At 35.6% G+C, this 13,353-nt stretch overlaps 1 protein-coding gene across 3 annotated transcripts in view; it reads left to right on the plus strand.

Annotated features, from left to right (window-relative positions):
* The window catches only part of LOC126976998 (SH3 and multiple ankyrin repeat domains protein 2), a 281,852-nt gene that overhangs the window by 247,723 nt on the left and 20,776 nt on the right, over window positions 1-13,353 (plus strand). The window contains exons 7-15 of one of the 3 annotated variants that reach the window (XM_050825630.1): window positions 4,306-4,625; window positions 5,045-5,239; window positions 5,767-5,833; window positions 7,096-7,347; window positions 7,846-8,022; window positions 10,255-10,376; window positions 11,001-11,101; window positions 12,479-12,683; window positions 13,138-13,234. In XM_050825630.1, the coding sequence (XP_050681587.1) occupies window positions 4,306-4,625; window positions 5,045-5,239; window positions 5,767-5,833; window positions 7,096-7,347; window positions 7,846-8,022; window positions 10,255-10,376; window positions 11,001-11,101; window positions 12,479-12,683; window positions 13,138-13,234 (1,536 nt within the window). The remainder of the gene's footprint in view (window positions 1-4,305; window positions 4,626-5,044; window positions 5,240-5,766; window positions 5,834-7,095; window positions 7,348-7,845; window positions 8,023-10,254; window positions 10,377-11,000; window positions 11,102-12,478; window positions 12,684-13,137; window positions 13,235-13,353) is intronic. The other 2 variants (XM_050825631.1, XM_050825632.1) reach the window with 2 other exon arrangements.

The following is a 13,353-nucleotide window of genomic DNA, read 5'->3' on the forward strand; positions in this document are numbered from 1 at the left end:
TGATGGTGATGTACTAAAAGCAATAATGTCCTTTAAGACTGGTTCTGCCGGCGGCCCCGATGGACTGACACCCCAGCATCTGAAAGATCTGGTATGTCCTTCCACAGGGGATGCGGGTAGAGCGTTGCTTGAGGACATTGTTCTCTTAGTAAATCTCATGCTTTCTGGAAAAGTTAATACCGAAATTACCGAAATTTTATATGGTGCGAATATATGTGCTCTTAAGAAAAAAGATGGTGGTATTCGTCCTATAGCCGTGGGCTGCACATTTCGACGCCTTGTTTCTAAAATTTGTTGTAAACATATTTCTCCTTTCCTATCAACTAAATTCATTCCAACTCAGTTGGGTTTCGGCTGCAAAAGTGGTTGCGAAGCTGCAGTCCACGCTGCGCGAACTTTTTTGGAGAGGAACTCTGGTGATGTCTTTTTAAAATTAGATGTGAAAAATGCTTTTAACTCTGTTGATAGGGGAGCTCTGCTGAGAGAAGTTAAAAATTCAATTCCTTCAATATATCATTATATTTGGCAATGTTATAGTAAACCATCCAAATTATTATTCAAAAATCATAATATTTGGTCTTCTGTTGGCTGTCAGCAAGGCGACCCTCTTGGTCCAGCAATATTTAGCCTTGCCATTCATTCCGCCATAACAAAACTAAAATCAAAATTTAATGTTTGGTACTTGGATGATGGTACTTTGGGTGGTGAAGTGGACTCTGTTTTAGATGATTTGAAAGTTGTAATAGAAAGTTTTAGCTCAATCGGCCTTGAGTTAAATTTTTCAAAATGCGAGCTTTTTATCGGCGAAAATTTCCAAATTTCAGACCGGGTTGATATTACCAATAAATTTAATGTTCTGGCCCTCAATATTAAAGTTTTGGATAAGAATTCACTTGACCTTCTTGGAGCTCCATTATTTCCTGTTTCAATTCCAACGATCTTAAACGATCACATTAAAAAATTTAATAATGTTTCGGACAGATTATTAAAAATTAATTCTCATATGGCCTTAACTATTATTCGGTCTTGTTTATTTGTTCCAAAATTTACGTACCTCTTAAGGTCTAGCCCGTTATGGAAATTTCCGAATTTGCTTGATGTGATTGATATTTCACTTAAAAATATTTTAGAAACTGTTTTGAATTGCGCGTTTACAGATCGTGCATGGTCTCAAGCCTCTTTACCGATACGGTTTGGTGGTTTGGGTACTCGCAAAGTTTCGGGCGTTGCCTTACCAGCATTTCTATCTTCAGTTCATAGTGCGCAGCCTTTGGTTACTAGAATTGTAAATCATGTATCAGGTAACTCAGAGATTGTGTATTTGAACGAAGCTAACAATGCTTGGCTAAATATTGCAAACATTCAAAATTTTCCAGACGATTTAAAGTGTCAAAAAGCATGGGACGCACTTCTTTGTAAGTCAGCCTTTGATGATCTATTGATCTCATCTACTGACATAACAGAGCGTGCTCGTCTTTTGGCCGTGACACAAAATGAGTCGGGCTTTTGGTTACAAGCCTTGCCTTCTGCGCCGATTGGAACGCTACTTGACAATATGACATTGTCAATATGCGTATCACTCCGGCTAGGTATAAAACTGAATGAACCACATCAATGTAGATGTGGCGTTCAGGTAGATGCTCTTGGACGCCACGGGTTATCCTGCCTAAAATCGGCAGGTCGTATCAGTCGTCACGCCAGCATTAATGAAGTCATCCGCAGGGCATTTGCCGCTCTTAATATACCAGCTGTTTTAGAGCCAAATGGTATTACCCGCCGCGATGGCAAGCGTCCTGATGGAATGACGCTGGTGGCTTGGGCACGGGGAAGGGCGCTGGTGTGGGACGCTACTTGCGTCGACACTCTGGCTCCTTCTCATGTCCATGTTACGTCAGTTGGTGCTGGGGCTGCTGCTTCGACTGCCGAAGACAGCAAGCGTCGCAAATATGTTGGTCTCAGTGAGTCATACATCTTTGTGCCGTTTGGTGTCGAGACACTTGGCCCGTGGGGCCCAGAGGCGCGGAGAATGTTCAAAATACTATCTTCGCGCCTCAATAAGGCTACTGGAAACCCAAGCGCTGGCAGCTATTTCGGTCAACGGATCAGCCTTGCTATCCAACGGGGTAATGCTGCCAGTATTCTTGGTACGCTTCCACGTAATGATAGTTTTAATTTTATGTAGTCGTAGTATTGTGAATAATGCTTGTATAACTAGTTGACGATAGAAATAGGCGCCGCTGTGTTACTTGGTTACATATTATATACGGTTACATAGAAATATTAGAGAGTACACGAATGTTGCGACCGCTAGATTAGTGTACTTCGGTTATTTTCACAGCATCATAATGTACGGTATTTTAGTGTGGGGTTATGCTGCTGACATTGATATAGTGTTTGCTCTGCAAAAGAGAGCTGTTCGTGCTATATCAGCTTGCTTATAGACAGTATCTCAAAGAAAAATTTAAAGAAATAAATATTATGACTGTTCATTGCCAGTACATTTATGAAAATTTAGTATACTTTCAGAAAAATCGTCACCTTTTTGCTGTTAATAGTGATTTTCATTATTATAACTCTAGAAATAAGGGATTGCTTGTAACTTATTCTTGTAGGCTTCATAAGATACATAATAGATTTAAGGGTGAATGTATACACTTTTATAATAAAGTCCCAGCCACTGTTCAGGCATTATCTATAAATAAATTTAAATGTTTTATTAAAAAAATGCTCTGTCTTAAATCCTACTACTCCACAGCTGAATACCTAAGTGATACGACAGCCTGAGACTAGATTATGATTATTTTATAGCAATAGCAATGATTTTTTATTATCGTATATTTGATTAAAAAGCCGCTTCTTCTCTCTCAGAGCGCGATTTGTTTCCGAAGCGGTAGTAGTGTTTAGTATATTAGAAATGACATCAAAAAGAATTCTCCAAGGAATCAATTTTGTGAAAATAATGCTTTTTATGTCTTTTATACAAAATTATTATTATTCCTTATCGGATTAGTAGTTTTCGCAGTATAACCAAAAAAAACCGGCTCTACATTTATTAGTATAGATAGGGAGCTTAAGATATTTAGTTCGGATATGTTATGTGTGGGTTTCTATCTTGCAAAAAGAACTCGTTCCGTTACAAACTTAAATGATAAATAGCGCGAATAGCCCTTTGGTATAGCACGAAACAAAACGTATCAATATCGGCTGCATTTCCCTACGAAGGTAACCCAAGCGCGATGTGTCTATGTCACTTAATAATTGCCTTATCATTTAAACCGCGCATAATGCAGAACTAAGTCTATTAGCGAATACTTGGGGGGTTAATACTTACTGTGGGGGTTCCATTGTGATTAAGAATCAACAGTAATGCATTATATTATAGTGGGTTTCACTGATTTTAACTCCTCATCGATTACACTACAACAGCGATTGTATTACATTATTAACATCGTCAGACAATATAGTAGGTTTCTTTCAATATGATTTATATGGCATCCGCAAAACAAAAAATATTGTTTAAAACCATAATACTCGTATCAATCAATGAAAATCCTCTTTATAAAATATTATAATAAGATGTTGTTAATATTATTGATAGGTACCGTTCAACAACAATTTTTTTTTATCGTTTAACAAAAAAAATGTGCGGTCAGAAGACTCCGTCAGTTCCCTAGACTTTTTTCTGTAATCTACATCTTATGCTTACGCAAGCGAAGCCGCTAGAAATAATATTGACACACTTTTTACAAAAATTATCTTGCCCCAAATTAAGCATATAATATGACCTGTGTTATGGGTTGCAAGACAACGATATATTTAATACAATATACTTAAACATACATAAATACATTTAAACATCCATGACTCGGACACAAACATCCATATTCATCATATAAATGCTTGCACCTACCGGGATTCGAACCTGGGACCTCTAGCTTAGTAGGTAGTAAAAGCTAGTATGTAAATAAGCACGACCATCGCTTGACACATCGCATATATTTCTTTTACGTGACGATTTCTGTCAGTTCTTTTGTAAGTTGCTTAAAAGACCCCTTAGACGTAATAAAGAAAATGAATAATAATTTTGAGATACTTTTATACGAATTAGCTTACACCAAACTAGGCATAGCCTGTACTATGGATGGAAGACATAACGTATCTACGATTTACATACTTAAACATACATAAAAAACATCCATAACTTGTAAACAAATATTCATCATATTTCTACCTATCGGGATTCGAACCCGGGACCTCTAGCTCAGTAACCACTGGCTAAATATTTTTTATGTTTTTTTTTTTCAGAAACCCCGCTATCGATAGCAGCTGGTTTAAAAAGTCCCGGAAAAGCCCTTATTTCTCTCGTAAATGGTGGAGCACTTTTAGACTACAGAAATAAAGATGGCAGTACATCGATGCATAGAGCCGTTGAGAAAAATTCGCTTGAAGCAGTGAAGACCCTTCTAGAATTAGGCGCTTCACCGAACTATAAAGATGGCAAGGGACTCACGCCTTTATATTTATCAGTTACAAATAAAACCGATCCATTATTGTGTGAAACGCTACTGCATGACCATGCTACTATTGGCGCGACTGATCTGCAAGGATGGCAAGAAGTACATCAAGTAAGTGTACCTACATGACTTCTAAATCACACAAGTTTTCATAATTTCTGAAATTTAGTGAATCTTCTTGATGAACATATATAACTATAGGTACTTACGAAGTCTATCACTTTATTATTGTTATGGTACCTTTAAGAAAAAAGTTATGTTTAAAAATACTATTAATATTATTATACTAGCTGACCCGACAAACGTTGTTTTGCCATATAAAGTATAATTCACGCGATAGTTTTATAAATAATAGCCTATGTGTTATTCTGGTGTGTAAGCTATATTATTGTAAAGTTTCATAAAAATCCATTCAGTAGTTTTTGCGTTAAAGACGTACAAACATACATCCAGACATACAAACTTTCACATTTATAATATTAATAGAATTACTATGACTATTCTATTAAGATAAAATGCAATTCTTCCAGGCGTGTCGTAACGGTCTCGTCCAACACCTGGACCATCTTCTCTTCTACGGAGCTGACATGAACAGTCGAAACGCTTCTGGCAACACGCCCCTGCACGTGTGCGCTGTCAACGCTCAGGACTCATGCGCGAGGCAGCTCCTCTTCAGAGGCTGTGATAAAGAATCCTTGAATTTCGCGAACCAATCGCCTTATCAGGTAACTTATATTCTAATTATTATTATTCTAAACTATAAATTATTCTTAGATAATTTATACGTATAGATAGACAGAGCCTTTTGCTCAGATTTATTACTTTAGTGTGCGTAACAAGCTACGTCTTACACTCGCGATTTGTATGTCATTTTGTACTAGTGTGCGTGCATTGTTAAAAAAAAAAAGTGTACTGTTAACCTCAATTTATTTTTCGACGCTGTCACAGTATATTTACGGCCGTTTCCAATTTTCTATCTCTTACTTGAGACAAAAATCGTAACTATCGTTGACTTTTCTGTCCCAATAGACTTATCGACGGTACCTCACCTTATCCGTACACGCTGTCGGGTATATTGGGACAGCTTAAGATTATTAACAGCTATTACTGACTGAAAATGATTGTATATTGACCCGGTTGGTACCTTCTGACCCTTTCCTCAATAGACTGACATTCAAACCGATAGTATTAGATAATGGGTACTTAGTTACTTCACTAACTTGTACTTTATACTAAACATTATATTTTCCAGGTTGCAGTAATAGCAGGAAACTTAGAATTAGCAGAAGTAATAAAAAATTACAAATCTGACGAAATTGGTGAGTTAAACATTTTTCACTTGCACGGCTGTAACAGACGCTTTTTTAATTATAGACTTTAATATACTATGAGTAAAACTATTTAAATGTATTTATAATTGTGCTTTATAAAGTGTTATTGGATTTAGATATTAATTACTAGGTGTTTAAATCTAATTAATATAAATTAGTGTATAATTTCTTGCATGATATCATCATCTATAACTTTTTCTATTTCTATTCCATTGCTTATCATTATGGTGATGGTTGTAATGTATTATAATGTATATTAATCAGGTAAAGAGATACGCTTTTATAGGACCACGTTTATTTATGTTTAGTTTATGTACGGTACATATCTATTTAATTGAGTTTTGTAATGTGCCGGATTTACATCCGTGTCTGTATAAGTAACTATTGGAGCATCTTGAACGGATACTACGGAAGTAGAAATAAATATAAATATATTTTCATTCTTTAAATCAGATTTTTGCCTCAATTCCATAAAACGAAATACTATTTATATTTTAATAATTTTTATAGTTCTCCTAATACAATAAATTACATTGATGTATAAATTAAAGTAATAAATGCTTGAATTATTATTAGTTAAGTTATGGTAAATTGTAAGGTAAGATGGCAACCGACTGAGTAAAATAGCCGTTTTCGCGGATTTTAAAGTCCGTATTCCAGAAGGTGTTTCAGTACGTAATGCGTGATCAAGTGTATTTTGTTTTAAAATATGAGTGTATTTTCTCCGATTATGCAATTCGTATTTTGTAAACTTAATCATGCGTTACGTGTTTTGTCTGATAATACACCCATCCGATCACGCATTAAAATACACTTGATTACGCATTACGTGTTTTGTCTTAAAATACACTTGATTACGCATTACGCGTTTTGCCTTAAAATACACTTGATTACGCATTACGTATTTTGTATTAAAATACACTTAATTACTAGTTTTGTATGAAAATACTTAACTTAATTAGGCATTTCGTATAGTCATCATATAAATATTTGCACCTACCGGACTTGGAACCCGGAACCCCAGCCTATTATCGAGTTATCGAACGTATAGATACACCTTCTGGAATACAGACCTTAGACTGATAATCTATATCGAACCTTAAATTTCGAATATTATTAACAATCCAGCACATCACTATTCAGTTTATATCAGTTTATTTATGTTACAGCACGTTTATTTTAAAATCGAAATGTATTTTTCATTTGACGCACATTATTATTTTGTTCGGTTGTCAACGAAATAATTTCAGTTCCGTTTCGTGGTCCACCTCGCTATAATCCAAAGAGACGGTCTGCGGCCTGGGGAGGATGGTGGAGTGCGGGAGACAGGTCGTCGCTAGCTTCGTCTACCAGGATCCCAGCAAGTTTGGACGCTATACTGCGACGCCCGCACGGTTCGACCAATTCGCCTTGCAGTCTCGAAAGGCCGTTTTCTTCGGCGTCCTCGAGCATTAGTGACGCCAGTCATCCGAGCCACGAAGACGACGCCAGCATCATCACAGGTAATGTTGGCGGTCATCGCTGCGGCAACCATCACCATGCATTCAACATCACGTCATCGCATGTTCTGTGTTAGATGTTATCACCGTTCGCTTATCTGCGCTTCATTCCTTCTAGGGATGGCCCTTCCTTTAGTTGGCGTTTGAATAATCAAATTTTAATAAATTGTATAAACAATATATAACGAATATGATTTAAATTTTATTAAAGCGATTTATGCCATTTCCAAAATGGACCAAACAATTTATGCGACACTTTTTAAATACACTATTTTTGTTAATTTAAAACACACATACGAGTATACAATATTAAATTTCCATAATTCAGTTAATTATGTGTGGTTATCAATCACTCCTTCGAGTAAACAACACAGAAATCAAAGGTTACGTCTGAGATGATACAGTCAACAATTAATTCTAAATACAATGATTTGGCTACTTTCCAGCGATATGGAAGGAACTGTTTGTGAATTTATCGGTCAGGGCGGGTGATGTTGACAGATAAAAGCTTGGGAGACACTAGTGACATAGTGTCAGAGTCGAGCGGAGTGGGCACGAGCAACTCCGACACGACCACGTGCTCGCTGCAACCGCCCGGCGCTACGCTGGTGTGCCTGTACCCTTACGAGTCCACAGCGCCGGGCCACGTAACCTTACAACAGGGTGAAATTATAGAAGGTGAATATTATGCAGTTCATTACGATGTATTTTGCGCATGAGAAGCAAATAAAAATTTAGGTACAATACGAATTTTTTATCTTTGCTAAAAAATCGGGAGAAATAAGTAAAAGCGAAGTCCTTTATTTAACCATAACATATCAACGGCCGTTTACAATAACCTATTTTTCCTTAGTTTTACTTACGGATACATTGCTGTCACCGATTAATGACAAGATCTTAACTATCCATAGTTATGTCCAATATAGTTATACTGCCGTTTTCAATAACCTATCTTTCCTTAGTTTAACTTACGGATACATTGCTGTCACCGATTAATGACAAGATCTTATCCATCCATAGTTATGTTCACTATAGTTATAGTCCAATGCTATCTGTCGATAGGTTATTGAAAACGGCCGTATAACTAGGAAGCTAAGACAGCGGTAACGCAGACATATCTATAGTTTTTCAGCGATTTTAAATTAAAAGAGGTGGAAGTATTAAAAATTTTATGCAAGCGTGTTATATTATTTATTTTTTTTAATCATGGGCCTTAGCATTACTAGTCGACCTCTATCAAAGGTCTAGTGAAAAAAGCGGTATATAAACGCTGCACTGTTAAATATATAGACATACATAATAATAGATAAGATTTGATATACTGAAATTGGCTATTGATGTAATTTTATCACATGTCTCTAGTAAATTCAATAAAAAAAAACCAATCTATTTATTTAAAACAAAATATTTTAATATTGATACGGTCACTATATGCTGTTGTTAGGTTTGCTAAATACGCAATAAATTAAGACAGAAGGACTTTTAAATACAGACTGTATAAATTTAATTAGTATTACCACGGACTAGTGAAAAAATAAGGACTCCGTGTCACCTTACATAACAGTGTAGCACCAAAACAAGCCGATTAACGTGTAAATACATAGCCCCACGCACACACTTACACTACTACAGGCCGATAAGCGGCCATTATGAGAATTGTCATCGTCTGTGACAGATCAGATTGCGTCTCAATAAAATATTATAAAAATGCTGTCGTGCGTTGTGAAAACCTGTAAAAACGATACTTTATAAGTATTTGTGGCCATATATGATTATTTAAGGGAGAAAAAATTGTGTAACTGGTATCCCCCGTAACCGCACACACACTAGCATAACGTGCTTCACTTGCTAATATCACGGCGCGCAGTCCTTCTTTTTTTACTCGTCCGTGAGCAGATATTACATGGATCCCACAGTTTTTGGATGGCATTATAATTACTTCGGTCTTTAAAATATATAGACGGGCACAAGCTTATTTTGTTTTTTGTATTAAATCCGCTGTGTTATTAATTACCAAAACATTAATCTGTCATAAAGTTTATTAAACCTCATTGAAAACCATTTGAACACGTAACAAAATAACTTAATTACTTATTACATAACACCGTAACTTTATATCAATTTACGTCACTGTGTCATGTGTGCCTTTATTAATAAAAACATTTCATATATTTTTTTATGTTTAAGGTAATAATAATTATACTGCGAATGTAAGAAACAAAAATACTATGCTCTTGATTTATATCATTTGGAATACAGTCCAAAATTTTACCGTGTAATAATAATGATTCCTTCGATCCACTTAAATACTCACGCCGACTTACAAAGTCAGAAGAAAAATAGTCGTAACTTATTAAAATAGTGACCTGGCGGGAATTACTTTTAGCATTAATTTTCAAATTTAATAATATATAATAAATAATAATTAAATTTATAATTAAAATTAGGTAATTTATTCGACTTGAAGACCTTTAAGCGATAAACATAAATTCTCTGAAAACTAACTTCGAAGGCTGACAATGCATCTGTTACCACTTAACTAATAACTTTATAATAATTAAATAGGAGTAGGAGAACCAAAGTCACCGACATACCCCAGTGATTGCGAAACTGAAGTGGCAGTGGGCAGGCCACATAGCTCGACGGACAAATGGCCGGTCAGGCAGTACAGTCCTCGAATGGTACCACGTACCGGAAGACGCAGTGTTGGTAGACTATCTGGTCAAGATCGCCAGAATACGTTGGATGAAGCTAGCGCAGGACCGATCGTCACGGCGATCTTTGGGGGAGGCCTTTGCCCAGCAATAGACGTATTCTGGTTGAAATGATGTTATTAAATGGAAACATTATAGACTTATATAATTCTTGTGAGACTTGCTATTAATATTGTTGTACTTGTGTGGCTTACAGTAACGGGCGCGACGGACGACGGTCTTCTAGAAGGAACTGTGCGAGGTTCTGGGGCAAGCGGACTATTCCCCGCGCGATGCGTTCAGGAAGTACGGCTGAGGCAAAACACGCACTTGCATCAGGTATAATATACTCACAAAACACTTGAAATATTGTCTGTGCAAATAAACTATTGTCTGTTGAAATAGATAAAGCTGACAAAGTTTAGAGTGAAAACTACTAAAGTTAAAAGAATTGGACGCAGATGACTGCTATCAAAAATGCATGCAAGCGAGGCTTCCAAATACAGTTAGTCCCCCACTCATCCATGCCCCTGATTTGATCCAAACAAAACAATAACTTTGCAACCTCTTGTAGAATCTACCACCAGAAATAAAATATGGCCTGAGAAGTACGAGGACATAAGAAACAAAGTGTAACAATTTGTTTTCTTTTTATTATAAGACCGATTTTAAATGTTATAATATAAATTTTAAGTACCTACCAAATAAAACATGTTTGTTGAAAATCAAACTTTGCAGCCTCTTAAAGAATATTAGAATCTACCACCAGAAATGAAACATGGCCTGAGAAATATGGGGCACCAAGAAAATCAGTGGAACATTTTGTTTTCTTTTGAATAACAAATTAGATCATTTTTTCTTCCTCTACAGTCTAGATTATCACTTGTGTTTCTACATATCTGCAGTTGTGACAGAAAGTGGATGAAGTGATTAAATTTGATAGTTTTAAATTAATAATTTCAGGTGCTATCAACGGGAACATTACATCAATCGCGTGTCAGCGGCAGGCGTGAGGCGGGGCTTAGCAAAACATACAGTGCCACCGCTCCCAGAGTTAAAAAGGGGTTCGTAATGACATAAATTTTATCATAAAATCAATTTTTATTCAAAATTGGATATTAAATCACCTATTGAAAGTCGAAAACTACTACCGATTCTGAAATAAATGCCTCAAACCTGAGAACGACGGGCGCAAGAAACTCAGCGCGCTTCGTCTTTGTGTTTTGTTTAATAAAATTTCGAAACAATCAAATTAATAATTTAAATAGCTTTACTCCATTCCCAATCTGTAGTATCATTAACAAAGTCATTTATGGTATTTATTATAACTTAACTACATAAACGAACAATTCTTTTGAATATCGTAATACATTTGTTTTGAACATTTTCTGGGATACGCTCAAATATGAAATAAGGGATACAATAATATTTTAGCAATAAGGCCCCCGAATCATTCTAAAACAAAATGTTCTCGTGTTCACGCCCGAGCTTCTTATTAGCGTATACAATAGACTTTGATAATTACAGCCACGAAATAAGGTGTTAATTTGAATGAATGTAATAATGTTATCTGTATAAGTTAATTTATAGGTATTAGGAGTCTTTTTATATGCCAGGTGACTCGTATTCTCTTTTCTCCTTCTCTTTCATAAAAAAAGCATTGCTGACTGTAATATCATAACCGACCTAATAAGAATGTTATTGTTGTATTTTTTCTCATAATGTTTATATGTAATCGTCAACGATATCGCCAATAAAAGTATACTAATTTGTATATAAACAAACAATTGTTCTATAAACATGAGGTTACTGTGTCAATGTAATACCACAGTTTGTTCAAATGTGCGTCTCAAAGCGAATGCTTAAACAATTATTATCACATACAACAATAATAATTCAACCGACATGTACCATAAAATTTGTTCACAATACTGCGGAAAGGTATGTTTCTTTATACGTACGTTTGAAAGTTGTTTTTTAACAACTTTTTTTTTCACTGTGTTGTTTCGCATAAAGAATGAACTGTTGGTTATTTTTTTCGACGAAAGTGCATCAAATATTCTTAAGTATTTCTGAGGCTGTTGACAATAACTATCTGCAATAACTGTCCTATGGCAATCTATTCGTATTTATTCTATTTTAACCAAGTATTATTTATTGAATTAGGCATAATTTGGAGTAAATCCGTAATTATCCAAATGTGAGTTTTTCTTGAGTGTTAATGATGAATAAAACTTCAGCCTTGATTCAGAATTCGGCGGGTCAGTATCTCCTGAAGATGCCATGTGTAGAGGTGAAACATATGTTCTATTGGTGGATTAACATTAGAATAAACTCATTACATTTGTATATTTTAACTAGATAAATATATAATTTATAAAACTATATAAATGTGCCGCTAAAATATTTTTTCTACTTAATGAAAGGTACTTATATTACAGCTATGGCAATATGGAGACACGCACCGTCGTTTTGCACCGAGCTCGCAGGGGCTTCGGGTTCATACTGCGGGGGGCGAAGGCCTACACACCACTTATGGAGCTCCGGCCCTCAGAACGGTGCCCTGCCCTGCAATATCTGGATAGTGTAGACGCAGGTGGAGTCGCCGATAGGGCTGGCTTGAGGAAGGGTGACTTTTTGGTCGCGGTACGTTCAATAAATATTTTTACAGTTGTTTTTATATTTATATACTTTATAGTATGATTATTTAAATTTTTATTACATACGGCATTTAAAACAGTATGAATAGGTACCGATTACAAAGTACAAGTTCTCTTACTTGGTGTTAAGAAAAAATCAAAAAATTGAAGTAGGTAAATAATAAACATATTAAAATTTTAAACAGAATTTTAATCACCCTTACGAGGGCGCTGCTCGTCAGTGCCTACGCTAGCGCACGCCTTCTAGATTATATACAGGCTGTTCCCAAATGATCACATTGACATCACATGAACATTTATATTATATATGTTGTTTTACTACAGTGAAATAGCTATAGCCTGTATGTTGATTGTATGCATATGATTGTATAGATTTGGAATTTTTATAATAATGATTATTTTCTAAATATTCTGATAACCTATATTAACATGTTGTTCAGATAAACGGTGAGGACGTGTCCGGAGCATCTCACGAGCACGTGGTCGAGCTGATCCGCAACTCTGGCGCACTGGTCTCCATGACTGTGGTCTCTCTAGGTCAGTACCTTCAACAATCTCCAGTCTCCTCTTCTATCTTATTTTATTTTGATTTTTTTTTTTACAACTTTAGAAAACTTACAGCTAGATACATATTAAAAATTAATCTATTATACAGC

The sequence above is a fragment of the Leptidea sinapis genome, chromosome 43, assembly GCF_905404315.1.
Source record: "Leptidea sinapis chromosome 43, ilLepSina1.1, whole genome shotgun sequence".
NCBI lineage: Eukaryota > Metazoa > Arthropoda > Insecta > Lepidoptera > Pieridae > Leptidea > Leptidea sinapis.